Below are 16,683 nucleotides of genomic sequence, written 5' to 3' on the forward strand. Positions count from 1 at the left end.
ATCACTGTTCATTAAAATAGAGGATGAACCACAGACGTGCTACCTCTCTGTTTGATCAATGAAGGGTTATGAAGGTTTAATTCAAACAGGTTCTATGCTGGGCAAAAAACATACTGCTTGTGTATGTGTATAAACATCATATTTGGTTATGCTGTACAACATGATTATTGCATAGGCTCCATTTTTCCATTGCAATAATAGTAATTAGTGTTATATTTTAAAGATTAAATCAATGTTTTGACAAATCTTCTGCAGTGCATTTAAAACCAAAGAAAAGGCATGATCATCTTAAACTATTGTTATGAAAATTCTGGATCTTCTTTTCCGACAGTATATTGGTGTTAATACACCTGTCCTGTAACAGTTGCTGTAATGTGTTCATCATTGCTGTTGTATATGTTCCAAAAATGTGTATTGTCACTGTTATCCTTTATAACTTAGAAAGGCAAGTGATTAATAGGCATTTTTGAATGTATGAAATTAATCTGTGAATATAATTAAGGTAAATGAGCCGTGTACTTACCTACATACAGATCAAGAACTCTTGACACGCGATGCACAAAGCTGTACTCTTAAAGGCACTGAGATAAAACACGGTTCTGTTTTTGAGAACAGGGTGAGGTAAGCCATGTAAACAGGCAAGTTCATAAAATAGTCAATCCCTGAAAATGGATAGTGCATTAACAAATACTTTCTCAATATCAACACAAATAATAGACAGTTGAAACCATAGGTTGTCTAAGAGGAGGGGAATTTCAGAGGGCAACGACAAAAATCACCTGAAAGGGGACAGTGAAAAAAATGTTTGCTTTTCTACTGTATGAGATAGCATTGAGGAAGCTTATCTTGATTGCATTTGAACATATAACAAAAGACAAGGAGGATGTGTGTATTATTTATTGACTCATAGAATATAGTGATGTGGAATAAGCTGGACTGTTATTAACGTAAACTCTTTTTTGAAATATGATGTTATGGTACAACAGACCTCATAGACATCATTATTCAGTGTAGAACGACAGACCAATCATCTGGCCCTGATTTCTTAGGATTCATGATATACAAAACACATTATCAACTATAACATGAACATACGGCCATATGAGAGGGAGGGGAATGGCAAGTCTCACACACACCTCAGTATAGAGTTCACTAGAATCTATCTAACTCTGTTTCTGTAAATACTGGGTGTGTAAGTACAGTCAGTTCAGTCCAATGACACGAATGTGCACTGATGCTCAAGATTATCAGGGATACATGAAATCCAGACATATAGCTGTCATCTTTTCAAGAAGCAGGGGGAAAGCTGCAGGGATAAAGCAAATTAGATTTCATCAGACAAGTGATTTCTTCAAGAGTTTTAGTTGCAGGTTTGTATGCTTAAGTGATTAGGCTGATATTTGTATTGGTAAAAATGTTCTTTTTGTAAAGTAAAATTCAGAACACAAGGAAAATTAGTACCTGCTTTATAAAAGGCTTTAAAAAAATGTGTCCTCAAATCACTTCCCCCAGCCATTGTTTCTGCTGCCCATCCACCTGTGTGGATGCATGAATGCCCACTGACAGGCAGTCATTCGATGCAGGGCTCATTGACATGCAGTTTGGTATCCTTGTCCACTCAAGTCAAAATGATGATTTGACAGGCTGACTCTATGAATACCTTTAGAGTATCTGTGGAAATAAAGTCTGGAGGACCAAAAGAGAATATATGACCCCTTTTATCAGATAATGACAGTTGTGGTAGAACAGCAGTAGTGGGCTATAGTAAAAATGTATACATTATACATATTTTTTTTATATGTTTTAAGCATGGATGTATTTTCCTAATGTATGTTTTATTCTCTATACTCTACAACCGTATGCGAAAGCTTGGTTTCTTCCAAAATAATTTCTCCCTACTTACTAATTCTTTCGAATGGCCCTCTTCAGTCGTCTCCGTCCCACAATGCACCCCGACCGGCAGCCTTTGAAAACGTAGCGCGGCTGATTCAAGATGGCGGAGATGGAACAGCTGCTGGACGAAAGTGAGTAACTAGCTAACGGCGAATTACCTTGGTGGACATTTTGTGGATGTTGATAAGTGTTTCATTTTTCTAGACGAGAGTGTGCCACTGTGATGGTCACTTGACAATGTTTTGTGTGGTTAACCACTCAATGTTACACTGTTTCGAATCGCATACTGTTGCGAAAATTATTTTTGAGCAGCGGACCAGCTGCTGACTTTCGTCTTACTGTTGTTCTCACTCACTCGGGTTTGGTTTTTGGTTTTGGTTTGGGTTGCTGATAAGTCGGATACATTTTCGGATTTGTCCAACTTTTTCTTTATCACTGTATTGGGTTCCTGTGCACTATATTAAGATGGATGTCAGTTGGCTTGTCTCTCTGTTAAGTCGAGTTATTCTAGCTACCGTGGTTAGCTGACGAGGATCCTAGCTAAGATAGCTGGCTTGCTACTGGTAACTTACCTTCTTAGCTAGCTGGCTACAAACTAGCCAACTAGCCTCGACCGTATTTGACTGGCTGTCATCTCAAATACGTCTCTGGAGGGCCTTAGTTAATGTTGCCGATTGATGATTGCCAAATTTCAAAGAGGCACCTACAGATGATGACACATCTCGCAACCTCTGTGCCGCAGTTCTCATAGGCTGTAAATTATGTGTCGACCCCAATTTCATAACAAATAAGGAATTGTTCGTCTATGCATTGTTGTTACTAGCTTGCTGACGATAGCTAGCTAACATTACAAATAACGTTTTTTTTGTATTATTATTACATGAGAATAATTGTGCCTTAAGGACACTACTCGACACATAAGATGTTTGTCCTGTGTTTTATAATGGCATTCATTTTCCAATTAAAAGTTAACGTGTTTCCCTTCAGGTTCATCAGCAAAAGCTCTTGTCAGTCTGAAAGGTAAGTTAATACTACCTACAACCCTGTGCAGGTTGTCTTTGAAGAAGCAGCAATTGAATAGGCTAACACTAATATACATTGGCTATTAAGCAACCATGGTCCTAAATCCATCATTGTTTGAACTTAATTCCATCCATACTTGTTGTGCACTATGCTAACATACATTACCATGAAGTATTTGTTTTTAACCTTCATTTTCAGAAGGAAGTTTATCAAACACTTGGGGTGAGAAACATGGCTCACCCAAACCACAAACGCCAAAGGGAAGGGGAGATGTTTCACCTGTGGAGAATGTAGGCCTAACACTTTTTTTTTTTCAATGCTCATTGGGTCTTATATGGAGGAAAGAGTACAGTAATGGTCTCTGCTAGTAAGTCATTTAGCACTGGTCTTTCTGATATTCATTGCAGACCAGAGGCTCAAAGAGGAGCCGTGGTGTGTGTGAAGAGGATGAAGGGCCAGTTACCTCCAGGTCACCTCGGAGGAGTCATAGAGTGACAACTATGCCACAGGTTACTGTTTGTTATGTATTCTTACCACCCCCCACACACACACACGCACACAGTTTACAGATGCCCACTCAGATAAACTTAACTGTGGTTATCTGTTTTCAGACTGTACATTTTGGCTTAATATGCAGTTAACAGTAGCCATGTTTGTGCAATAACAGATTTCACCAGAAACATGTTGTACACATTATTAATCTGTTACTGCAAATACATCAGATGTAGGTTAACACACTAGGACTATGTTAATGAAAAGGATGAGTTGGTGAAAAGTTTACCATTCTGCCTGGAAATTTTGTATTTATATTGGTTTGCTTTGCTGCTGTTGTTATTCCTCTCTAAAGTATTCTAAAATGTCTTGCCTAATATATGTAGTTATGCTCATGGTTTTCTAGTTCCTGAATTGAAGGTTACAGCAACATCACTGTAAACTCGCTGCTTTTGCTGTTCTCCACTCTAGAAATTTGCTGATTTTGCAGTCCCAGACAAAAAGGCATCTCAGAAGATTGGACTGAGATTGAGGAATTTATTGAAATTACCTAAAGCACACAAATGGTGCATATATGAATGGTTTTATTCAAACATCGATAGGTATGTGACAAAACACACCTGTGTTTGAATAGTTCTATGCTGTTGTTGACATTTTTACCCCTGAAACCATGCTTTTTCCACATTGTCCAGACCTTTATTTGAAGGAGACAATGACTTCTGCCTCTGCCTGAAAGAGTCATTCCCAAATCTGAAAACCAGAAAGTTGATACGAGTTGAATGGGGAACAATCAGAAGGCTGATGGGAAAACCCAGAAGGTGAAATCATAACAAATACTTCTGTCTCGAGGGGTGTCCTTATGTCACTGTAATTCATTTAGATTACCTTAGGAAGGATTTGTCAAGTGAATAACTTTAAGAAATGCAGAGTACTGACCAGTCACCAGTGTCTTGTATTAACTTCTTGCGGGCACAACAACTGGCACGGCGTGTTACAGAATTCAGTCTTACTTACTAACCTGCTAACTTGCCTTACTATTACTACTGTTGTTGGAAAGAGACTTGACAATCTCGGTTTCATCACTCTATGTGAACTCTCTCTTGAGCTGTGCTGCCCATGTATTACATAGTTCTAGTTTTGCTCTATCTCTTCTGAGTTCTGTTTGTAAAGTGACTAATGTGGGCAGTGTTGATTGCGCTAGACAGTTGAATTCGAATAGTAAATGTCTCCTCGTTGATTGCAGTAGAGGATTGAAAATGAACTGCATGATTATCGGGCAGGTGCTCGTCGGCATTCTTCGCGGAGGAGAGATCAGCACTGGAGCAGAAGAGACAGAAGATCAGGCTTCTGCAGCAGAGGAAGCTAGCAGACGTGTCGCACTGCAAAGACCTGCCTGAGGAGATACCCCTGCCCTTAGTCATAGGAACCAAAGTCACAGGTAAGAGTTTGTGGAAAGGCTAAGGTGCCAGGGTTTTTTGTTAAAAGCAGTGTCTGTTACCAAGAAGCAGTGTGTTATTTGTGAACTGGTTTTGTAGGACCCACCATGCCAGTAGATGGCAGTGTTTACGTCATTGTTTTTAAATATATTTTTGAAAGTCCAAAATCACTGCATGGAGATCATGCAAATGCTTGGTTTCTCTCTCCCACCCATGTCAGTGATTTTTGTATTATTCCCAGTGACATTTAATGATGGAAGTGCTATTGGTGTAAATTAAAAGCTTCCACTGTTACAGGTCCATCCATTTATAACAATTACCAATGTCCAAAAAGCATTCATTTTCTCAGTCATATTAGCGTACATTCGCCGGCTACTTAAGGCAATGGCACATTATTAAGTGGTGTGTACTTCTAGGCCTTTTCTTCTCTCTCATTTCTTATCACACTTTGCATCAACTTGATTGTGAAAATGTGTTAAACTCACAAGTAATATTCCCAACTTTAGCTCGTCTGAGAGGTGTTCACGATGGCCTGTTCACTGGCCAGGTCGACGCAGTGGACACTGGTGCTGCCACATACAGAGTCACGTTCGACAGGAAGGGCTTAGGGACACACACGGTTCCTGATTACGAAGTCCTCGTAAGTCTGTCTACCACTTTCTCATGCTGGACAAGTGGACATTTACATACCTGGTGTGATTTCATCGTAGTTTATTGGCATACTGTGGCATAATTTCTGTTGTAAATGAGAGAATTGAATGAAAACAGTAACAGTGTTATCAGAAAATAACAAAAGCAGTGATTGTGGGGCAGCTTCCCTGTCAAACACACTGTCAATAGTAACTTGCTGTACAATGGAATGGCAGTTTTTAAATTCCTTTTGAGATATCCGGGGCCTGTCATGCATGACTGTAGAATATCCAAGCCATCCTATCCTGTGTACTTCTGTTGCCTGGTAAGTTGCTGTCTGAAACTTACATTTGTCATGGCTTTTGTGTTGTTCTCTGACTCCAGAGCCATGATCCCGGTGACACCATGCCACTCTCGGCCTTTGCCCAGAAACAACGTCCAGCCCGTCTCCACACCTTCCTTACGCCCACGCGAGAACCGTACCCCTCATCAGCCCCCTCCGCACTGATGGTATCAGCCTCTCACACCCTATGTGGGGTTATACTAGTGTGTGACTTTAGCTCACCCAGCACATCACTAAGCTACCATACCAAATTTATATACTTGGAGAGCAGACAAACGGATGTACATCTGAAAACAAATGTGTATCTGTTGCTTCGGGTAAAAGTGTGTGCTTATAGACAAAAGAAAAAACACTAATGTTTTAAGCCATTTTTGTTTTAGATGAGGATAGTTGATCGGTATTGCTGGCATTAAAAACATTCCACATCTTTTTGGTATTATTCTCAGATTGAAAATGCTTATGTTATTTTCTGTTGATTGGTTGACTGCAGGATAATGATCCATTGCTCGGTCAGTCTCCGTGGAAGAGTACCCTGACGACATCAGAGGGTGATACACTTGGTGGCTTTCCTGTGAATTTTCTTGTACAAGTCGTAAGTTTCACTCTTAAAGATGTTGTGCTCCTAATTGATTAGGCCCTGTTATGTTTTGATGTTTGTATTGAATTTTGTGCTAATGTATTCGGTCTGAATAGACACGGTTATCAAAGATCCTTACGGTAAAGAAGGAGCACATAAAACAGTTAAGAGAGATGAATGCAGAAGCAGAAAAACTGGTAAGCATGTTTTCTAAAAAAAAAAATAGATGTCTGTAATCTGTCTCAAACCTGTTGAGTAATGTTAAGTTAACGCCTTAATGTTGTTTTGTCTACAGAAATCATATGCGACACCAATAGAATACGAGTTTCAAAGGAGATATGCCACAATTGTGTTGGACCTTGAGCGACTCAACAAAGACCTCAATAAAGTGTTACATGAAGTTCAGCAATATAGTTCTAAGGTAATGATCCATTCATTCAGACACATGCACACAATGTAGGTTATGTTTCAGTTGTTCTCATATTCTACTGTATGAACCTGCCAGCCTAGTTTTGAGATGTGTGTGAAGTCACTCATGTTGTCCTGTGGGACTAAACCTGTCCTGACCTGAAATTCCTCTTTGAATAGTTTAGCTAAAATTCATTTGAGGGATTTTAAGATGGCTTTTTGAGATGGCTTTTTGGCTCTTACCCTGTAACATCGCCACAGCTGGCTCCAGAGCAAGGCCTTCAGCCAGAGGAGGAAGCGGTGGACGTGAGGAGACGCTGTGAGGAGGAGGCCCAGACGCTCGTCAGGCAGGCTAACATCCTCCCCAACGGACAGCACTGCGTCCACAGCCCCAAGCTCACCCAGCTCATCTCCAATCTCACCACGCTGCTGCTGCAGATCAAGGCAAGGAGAAAGCACAGTACCCTCTCACAGGGAGGATTTGTAGATTAATGAATGCTCAGTTGGTGAATTCATTTTGAATTCATCCTTCTAGGGTAGGCTGATTTTGGTTAAGTGGTTATTCACTTTCGCATGAGCAAATGTCCTTGAAGAGGTATATCGGTTCCTCCTCTGGCATACACTGATTAGTTAATTGACTAAATAATATATAAGTCATTTAGCAAGTACCCTGAAAAGGCATCATAGCTTCTTATGGAATGGAGTGTTTGATTTGATTAGATGCTTGTTCATTTAATTGGTCATTTAGGTTAAATGTCATTATAATGTAGTGTAATGGTATTATGCTATATATTTCATGTGACCAAGATTGGTTAAAATAACTTCTCTCTATTTTGTCTAGTGTTTGGCTGAGGGAGGTGATTTGAATTCCTTTGGGTTTAAATCATTAAACGATTCACTCAATGACATCAAAACGTCGATTGATAGTTCCAATGCCAGGTAAGCACATTGCTTGTTTGCCTTTTATTGCCATATTTAATTTTCATCCTAACTGGTCGAAAATCGAACAGTGAAGTGATGTATTTTTATTTTGGGGGGCTGGGTTTTGTAACCACACTTGTTTGAGACATGCCTCAGTTTCTGACTTTTTGCTGTATCCATTCAGCAGGCAATGATGTTTTTGGGGGACTGGGTTAATTAACTCCCCCTGTTTGAAACATGCCTCAGTTTGACTGTGTGCTTTATCCATTCAGCTGCTTTCAGAACAACGTGGAGATCCATGTGGCCCACATTCAGAGTGGCCTGAGTCAGCTGGGGAACCTCCACGCCTTTGCAGCCAACAACACCCACAGTGTTTAAGCCTTCCAGCCTTTAGTACATATCTAACCATCACTCTGTACATATCCTCTGACATAATCGTTGGAAATATACCTCGGGCAGCAAGAAGTGCAAGTACAAACCTTCAGAGAACTTTACTCTTCATAGGCCAGAGTTGGAATGAGGGGACTTTTATGCAAGAGATTTGTGAGATTTTTGTCACATTTTTGCACAGTGCGCACACACACACACACACACACACACATACACATCGTGAGGGTTGACTTGAGTTGACTCCTTTAAAAAAAAAAAAAAAAAACACCCATCAGATTGTAAAGAAATTGAGTTTCGCCCTGTGTCTCATATGTTCGTTCTTCCCAGGACCAGGCCTGTCTCTTCTGAACATTTTTCGATGATCTTTGGTGAATGCTCCCCTTGAATGTACGGAGCAGGAAGCTGAAACCTTAAGATTGTCCTTTGCTGCACTTCCGTTTGCTAATATCACACCATTTTAAGGGCTTGTTTTACCTCAAACCTCACTCTTACTTGTATGTTCAAGCACATTTATAGGAGCCTTTTTGAGAAAAACTAAAAAAAGAAGAAAAATCTACAGCTGCAGACTGTACTTGGGTCTGTTTATTTACATCAGTAGGTGAACGAGGACTCCAGGTGGGCATTGCACAGTACTGCATGCACCACACAAACCCGCTGCAAACAAGGATGTAGAGAACAGCTGTTAGGGTTTGATTCTTTTGTTTTGGTTTTCTTTTTTATTGCCATGTGTTTGTTACACAGCAAAATGTCATCGCATCTCTACCCTTCTTTTCTGTTTTAGATTCTGAAACATTTTTTCACTCAAGATGAGTGATTTCACAGAAATGCAAACCTGAAAATCTGCAGCCTTACGTGTAACAATATTCAGTGCTATTTTTGTACCTCCTGTAGTGTGCTTTGTCAGAATAAGTATTTATGATCTCTGGAGCTTGGAGATGGCTGTAAAGTTATGTGTAAATACTTCTAAATGATTTTTATCTCATGTTTTTGTACAGTAATTCCCATAATTCTTGAAATGTATGTTGTTAACTAAAGATACTTGCCTCCAGTAGTCATTTTGTTTGGATTACATTGAGCTCCACCCATTACAAAATATTATTTAACAGTATATTTTATTGCATTTATGGTGCGTCGATCAATTAAAAAAAAACTAAATGATGCACATGTTCCCTATGCAAAACTACCTTAGAAAATTATGTTTCCGTTAATGTGTGAAATTAAAATGGTTTCTCCCACTTTGGTATGTCTCTATTAACCTGACAAGCCAACCTTTGTCCTGTTGGCTCGAGTCATCAAGCTTTACGTGAGATAACGCAAATGTTCAGCTAGGACAACACCTGCTTCACACCACTTTGAAGTTTTAAGTCTCATTGTCCCTATCTACATCTGTAACCCTGTTGAACAGGTGCATGCCTTGGTCTAGTCAGCAATATACCGTTTAGTGAAGGACATCTTTGTATTAATATCTTCCTTGCGATTAGAACAGTGGTTTTCGTTGGCTGGGTTAGGCTGTGGACTTTGGTCATAAGGGTCAGGTAATCAAACGTGTCGGCTTGGAGAGTCAACAAATTAGAGCATTTCCGGGAGTGACTTTACGGAAGACGGTAGGCTACGTGGCCACCTTATTTGACACTTTGAAGGGGAGCTATGACTCTGGAAGTGCTGAAAACAGACGTTGACAGCGGGAGCCCTTCTTCCCACCAAAAGTGCTCTGACCGCCAGCAAGCGACTACCGAAGAATCCGGTGAGCGGGTAGAACTTTCACCGTCCATGGAAATATCTGAGACCAATTCGTGCCCTAATGAAAACGCGGTACCTTGGTCCATAGACAACAACTGGGGTCTCTCTCAAGAGGAATTGTTTGATATGGCATCTATCTTTTTGAAAGGTAATTCCATACATTATGCGCACAGATGAAGTTTTTGAAAACGGTGGCCCTGTCAGTGGGTGTCTGCCTGACATGAAGATGGTCTGCAGTTGTCACAATGTTTACATTAGTTAATTAAGAAATGGTTGGAAGTCTACACCTCTAGCCAGCACGAGAAAAGTTGTCATTGGTGTAGGCTTTATAAACATATGGCCCATATAAATAGACTACATATAGGCTCTAGTTTTAGTGTGAATACACTTGCATCAGCCTCTACAACTACACTGAAATTTGTTTGGGTGAAATTTCGGAAAATTGTAGAGGTCAGCTGACGAATTATGAATCCTACTTTCAGTGATTCATCTGCTGAATGTTTCAATGGCAGCCCTGTTTCACCCCCAGTAACCCAACATGTTATACAAGGTGACGGCGATCTTGAGCTTAGTCCCTAACAGTAACTGTTTTGCGTTTAAAGAGAAAGATGGCAAAGCTTTCCATCCAACCTATGAGGAGAAGCTGAGATTGGTTGCCCTGCATAAACAGGCATCTCAAGGGCCATACAACCCTGATACCTGTCCAGAAGTGGGTTTCTTCGACGTCTTAGGAAATGACAGAAGGTAATGTCAACAGAGATTGTACCCTGTCACAGTAAGAATTCAGACTGTTGTTCAATCACATGTTGGTTCATTTTCATTATTTTTCTCTAAAAAAAAAAAAAAAAACATTTCTACCATTCCTCCCTCTGTTAAGATCTAAGAAGACTACATTCGAAATTGTGAATATGTAAATATAGGCCATATTCAATTATGATCTTCAACTCATTTTTGTGGGCTACACGCATTCTCAGTATATTAAATCTAAAATCCAAGTGAAGTTTACCAGTTCATTGGACACTATTATTCTTTTGACTAATATCATAGTGATAAACTGTGCAATTTGATTCATTTTTTATTTGTTGGTCTGACAGGAAAGAATGGGAAAGCCTTGGCAAAATGACAAAAGAGGATGCCGTGGCAGAATTCATTAAGCTGATGAACATCTGTTGTCCTTTATTCTCTCCATATGTGACATCCCATAAGATAGAAAAAGAAGAACAAGAGAGGAAGAGGTAAGTACCAACTTTATTTCAGATTATCTTCAGAGGTGCTCAGTAAATCATATTTGCCATGATGACCACTTAGATTGTCCCCCACTGGACCTTACATAAGCTTCCAGAGTGTGTTATTATTAATGCACGTTCTTTACCAATCTGGCTTCTGTTACACAATAACAATTGTAGAAGAAAGGTTAGCCTATATAGCATTGTCCTCTGACCTTTTAAAACTTCTTCCCAGGCTGAATGTAATGGCCTCTCTTTGCCCACTTTAGAAGGGAGATGGTGGAGCGACTCAGGTTGGAGGGAGAGGAGATGGAGCGACGACAACAGGAGGAGGAACAGCGCCGCAGGGAAGAACAGATTCGACAGCAGCGAGAGGAGAAGCGGAGGCAAGAGGACGAGGAGCGGCTACGGATTGAACAGCAGAAGTGAGCAAGCTCGCTCGGATGTTCTACACTTACGTTCACGTTGAGCATTTCTGTTTTATCGGAGGGTTGTTTTAACATCACACATTTACATTACGTTTTTATTAATTAATCGAGGTACATGCTTTTATCCAAGGCCACTTAGTACAGATGTGTCCATTTTTATCAGTATGTGTGCTCCCTGGGTAACACAGCCATGACACTGGTATTGCTAGTATCTCGCTCTACTAGTTAAGTTAACTGAGAGCTCAGTTATCTTTCCTTGGGGTACTATATTTGACTTCAAATCTCAAACACATCACTGCTGTCACATTCTTCAACGAAACACTTGCATTTTTCCCCTGTTCCATGACACGAACCGTGTCTGAAAGTCATTAGGATAAAGCTTATCAGCATTCTCTGTGATTTTCTGATCATGGTTGGGTCTTTATTACCTCACCATGACAGACAGCAGATCATGGCAGCTCTGAATGCCCAGACCTCGGTGCAGTTCCAGCAGTATGCGGCCCAGCAGTGTCCGGATGATCCAGAACAGCAGAAGCTCCTCATTCAGCAGCTGCAAGAGCAACACTACCAGCAATACATACAGCAAGCATACAAGCTACAAGTCTCCCAGCAGCAGGTACACCAATTTAAATTCCTCTGTGTTGCACTGTGAATAACAGGTTTTGTTAAACAGCAGTTGGGAGTGTATTCCAGACACTCAAGTAGCTCAGTGTTACTGAGACTTGCCACAGCTATCTAAACTTCCTGTGAAACAGAGCATTGTTTACAGCATATTCAAGACATGTACCTTTTTTCAGCATATTCAAGACCCGTGCCTTTTTTTTATCCAGCAGGCTATTTTGGGAAAGCAAGAGGCAGAGTCTACTGTCCCCCCTCCAGGCAACAGAGAGCAAAGCGAGGCCTGTAAAGCTCCTGACGGTGAGCGTGTAAATGATAATCTGCGGAGGCAAGAGGACGAGGGGCGGCTACGGATGGAACAGCAGAAGTGAGCAAGCTTGCTTGGATGCTCTACACTCACGTTCACGTGGAGCATTTCTGTTTTGTTGGAGGGTTGTTTTAACATCACACATTTACATTACGTTTCTATTAATTCATTGAAGTACATGCTTTTACATACATATCCAAAGCGACTTACAGTACAGATGTGTCCATTTGTATCAGTATGTGTGCTCCCTGGGTATCACACCCATGACACTGGTATTGCTAGTATCTCGCTCTACTAGTTGAGTTAACTGAGAGCTCAGTTATCTTTCCTTGGGGTACTATATTTGACTACAAATCTCAAACACATCACTGTTGTCACATTCCTACAACAGAAACACTGGCATTTTCCCCCAGTTCCATGACACAAACCGTGTCTGAAAGTCATTAGGATAAAGCTTATCAGCATTCTCTGTGATTTTCTGATCATGGTTGGGTCTTTATTACCTCACCATGACAGACAGCAGATCATGGCAGCTCTGAACGCCCAGACCTCGGTGCAGTTCCAGCAGTATGCGGCCCAGCAGTGTCCGGATGATCCAGAACAGCAGAAGCTCCTCATTCAGCAGCTGCAAGAGCAACACTACCAGCAATACATACAACAAGCATACAAGCTACAACTGTCCCAGCAGCAGGTACACCAATTTAAATTCCTCTGTGTTGCACTGTGAATAACAGGTTTTGTTAAACAGCAGTTGGGAGTCTATTCCAGACACTCAAGTAGCTCAGTGTTACTGAGACTTGCCACAGCTATCTAAACCTCCTGTGAAACAGAGCATTGTTTACAGCAGGGGTTTTCAACAGGGGGTCCGTGGCCCCCTGGTGGTCCGAGACGGCATTGCAGGGGGTCCGCAGCATGAACCTATGTTGATCAGTTCACCATTTAATTTTTTGATTTTATAAATTCGCTTTGATATTTCCAGATTTCCAGATTACTCTTGAATATTGTGAAAATATCGTCTTATAGGCAGAATATCTGTGCAGGGGGAGGGGCGTGGCGGCTAGCGATGTACCCTGATCATTTAACATATTTAAGTATTATAGGCAGAATATCTGTGCAGGGGGAGGGGGCATTGCATCGGCGGTTACAAACAGGCATGCGTGTGCAGGCACATCAGTGGGCCACAAATTGCTTTCTAGTCAGAATGGTGGTCCCTGGAACAAAACCCCTGGTTTACAGCATATTTAAGGCGTTTAAGACGAATTATGTTCCCTTTTTCAGCATATTCAAGACCTGTGCCTTTATCCAACAGGCTAATTTGTGGAAGCAAGAGGCAGAGTCTACTGTCCCCCCTCCTGGCAACAGAGAGCAAAGCGAGGCCTGTAAAGCTCCTGACAGTGAGCGTGTTAATGATCATCTGGACACTAATTCCCCTCCACAGGTAGAACTACACACTGGACCACCAGCAGGTATGTGTTTTTGTAGACTGTTGGGTTAATGCCTGCACTGACCACTTGTTAGTTCATATGAAGAACTTTTTCTGATTAGAAAAGAGAGTTTGACTGATCATTTATTTTTGTTCATAAACTAATACATCTTATTAAAAAGTGGAGGTTTACAGATGTGCAGAAAGTTGAGGAGAATTTTCATCTTGGGCAATACGTTACGCATTCCAATTCAAAACGTTTCCGCGTAGGATGCTCCTCAGTTTTCTTGCTTATAGGTCCTCTATCCTTGCTCCTCCCTTCTCGGTTCCTTTGAGAACGTTTAATGAAACCATTTAATCTCCATGACTTCTGTCTGGCAACGATTACTGATTCACGAGCTGGAGGACTGAGGACAGAGGAAGCATACAAATTGCGAATTGGCATTCACCTATGTAAATACTTTTTACTACTGTATGTATGCAAGACCACAGTACAGTACTACTCTCATTGATCCCTGCAAAATACCATATTATTCTTATGTCTCAAGTTTATGTGTTGATTAATACAGCTTTTAGTTTGCCAACAAAGGTAATTGCATATTAGAATATCACTTCAACACTCAACGTCTTGATTGTGTCCTTCTTTAGAGATCTCTGCCCCATCCATGTGGACCAGACCACATATCAAAGACTTTAAGGAGAAGATACAGAATGATCCAGACTCCATAATCACAGTTGGTAGGGGTGAAATGGTTACAGTGCGTGTTCCCACCAATGAGGATGGCAGCTATATGTTCTGGGAGTTCGCCACAGATCACTACGATGTTGGTTTTGGTCTCTACTTTGAGTGGGAAGACATACCTGTTGGTTCCAGCAACAGTGTTTCTGCTAGGACTGAACCCAGTGATGAGGACACAGACAAAGGTGAGCATGAACATTCATTTCGTTTGAGATAGTTGGGTACATTAGTGGTAAATTAGAAAACTGGAAGCATCCAACTGTGTCTAATCTATATTTTATGAGGACACTATAAAACTAGAATTTGCATGGATTTCCATTAGGATCGAATAAATGACAGCCATGAATGTAAACAAGCATTAGGTTTTCCATCTCCCACTTTTAAGTACTGATAGTTATTGTATTTGGTCCTATATCAATGCCAAAAGTAGAGCTTGAGCAACCTTTTCCACCTCACTATTTTTTTCCTTGTGTCAAAGCAGAGCCTCAAGAAGAGACGGTGAAGGACACCCCGACACCTTTCGTAGAGGAGGTAGTGCCCATTTATCGGCGAGACAGCCACGAGGAAGTATATTCCGGGAGCCACCAATATCCTGGGCAGGGGACATATCTGCTCAAATTCGACAATTCCTACTCCCTCTGGAGATCCAAGGTTGTCTATTACAGGGTCTACTACACCGGATAAGGCAGAGAGCATATCCATTTGAACTAAACCATTGTCTTCCAGCAATTTTCCAGGTTTTTTTTATCAGAGGGATGTACAAAGCATTCCATGTCCATAGTATTTTTGTATTTTTTAAGTGCAGAATATTTAAACGCAATTAAACTGTAATCTCCAACCATCAATAGCCTACATGTTAAATCAGTGTATGTTACTTATTCTCAAGACAGACAAACGATTACTTTTATTCATTGTTCAGTCAAATCAATAATGTACAATTTGTGTTATTTTCACACTTACTCCTCTTTTAATGGCATTCAACAAAAATGTCAGTTTAGACTTTTATCCTTTATATCAAAGAATGTGATTGATGAGTTTAATTTGAAGAGAGCATAACAATTATGAGGATCTTACATAGATTGTAGACACATCTTAGAAATTATGTCACAATTAATATTTACATTATGTTTATGAAATTATGTCACAATTAATATTTACATTATGTTTACGAAATTATGTCACAATTAATATTTATATTTGTCTATGTTTGAACTTGAAGAGGCTGTTAATCATTCAGTGCACTTCAAACAGTGTGGTGGTGTGGACCTCATCTTGGTTTGCAAAGTGATTACTTTTGGAGGCAATAGTCACAATGATATATGGCAGTAATATTCCAGAACTTTAAATGTTTCGAGTAGCTTCACAGGAGTTATTCATTAAATTGTCCTAAATAACCTTTAAGCACAAACATGTACGTACTGTTTAGTTCTCTTAATAAAGAGCCCTCAGCTGGACTGATGTATGGCAGAGAACGGAGAATAGATGTTTTTCCTAAAGTCCACTTACACACAAATGATTCTACAAACATTCTGGTTGTCAAGTCAAATGTATTTATTAAGCACATTTAAAAACTACTCACACTGACCAAAGTGCTGTACAATTAAATCACAATAAAATATCAAAACAAATAGAAAAAAAGAAACAAAGCAATTAGATCACACAAAAAAAATCAAATAGAAAAACAGAAGCAACACACTCAACAAAGCATCTTTATGCACACATCAAAGAACAGAAACCCCTCTAACAGAAAGCAAATAAACAAATTATCAACTAAAATCAGGGGGATCCAAATGCTTAGGAATAAAAGTGGTTTTTAAAGCCTGGACTTGAAGGAGTCAATAGAGGGGGCTGATTTTATAGAGAGGGGGATGCTGTTCCACAGTGTAGGGGCTGCAACAGCAAAAGCGCAGTCACCCCTGGATTTAAGTTTAGATTGGGGGACTGCCAGGAGCCCTAAGTAAGATGACCTGAGGGGCCTGGTGGTAGAATAAGAGGTTAAGAGGTCTGTGATATAATAAGGAGCCTGCCCACTTAGGGTAACCACGCATTTAATCCGACCAGTAGGTGCAGCAACATATTGTGGAGTTGG

General features: G+C 40.4%; 2 protein-coding genes across 2 annotated transcripts; both read left to right on the top strand.

Moving 5' to 3' along the window:
* The first annotated feature begins 1,963 nt into the window (after nucleotides 1-1,963).
* LOC308374549 (protein lin-9 homolog) lies at nucleotides 1,964-9,279 on the top strand. Its single transcript, XM_080850345.1, has 15 exons — nucleotides 1,964-2,024; nucleotides 2,881-2,913; nucleotides 3,115-3,206; nucleotides 3,324-3,425; nucleotides 3,880-4,010; nucleotides 4,101-4,226; nucleotides 4,689-4,846; nucleotides 5,351-5,484; nucleotides 5,859-5,984; nucleotides 6,308-6,409; nucleotides 6,511-6,591; nucleotides 6,690-6,815; nucleotides 7,064-7,246; nucleotides 7,644-7,741; nucleotides 7,996-9,279. Exons 1-15 carry the CDS (start codon nucleotides 1,994-1,996, stop codon nucleotides 8,099-8,101), a joined length of 1,629 nt encoding a protein of 542 aa, XP_080706471.1. The 5' UTR covers nucleotides 1,964-1,993; the 3' UTR covers nucleotides 8,102-9,279.
* A 481-nt stretch (nucleotides 9,280-9,760) lies between these two features.
* LOC308374400 (Golgi resident protein GCP60) lies at nucleotides 9,761-15,278 on the top strand (the record flags this gene model as incomplete). Its single annotated transcript, XM_080850177.1, has 8 exons — nucleotides 9,761-10,001; nucleotides 10,456-10,597; nucleotides 10,948-11,088; nucleotides 11,349-11,504; nucleotides 12,949-13,123; nucleotides 13,742-13,898; nucleotides 14,504-14,779; nucleotides 15,073-15,278. The coding sequence occupies 8 exons, from the start codon at nucleotides 9,761-9,763 to the stop codon at nucleotides 15,276-15,278; spliced, it is 1,494 nt and encodes a 497-aa protein (XP_080706303.1).
* Nucleotides 15,279-16,683: the final 1,405 nt, after the last annotated feature.

This window comes from Sprattus sprattus (genome assembly GCF_963457725.1).
Source record: "Sprattus sprattus genome assembly, chromosome: 13".
NCBI lineage: Eukaryota > Metazoa > Chordata > Actinopteri > Clupeiformes > Clupeidae > Sprattus > Sprattus sprattus.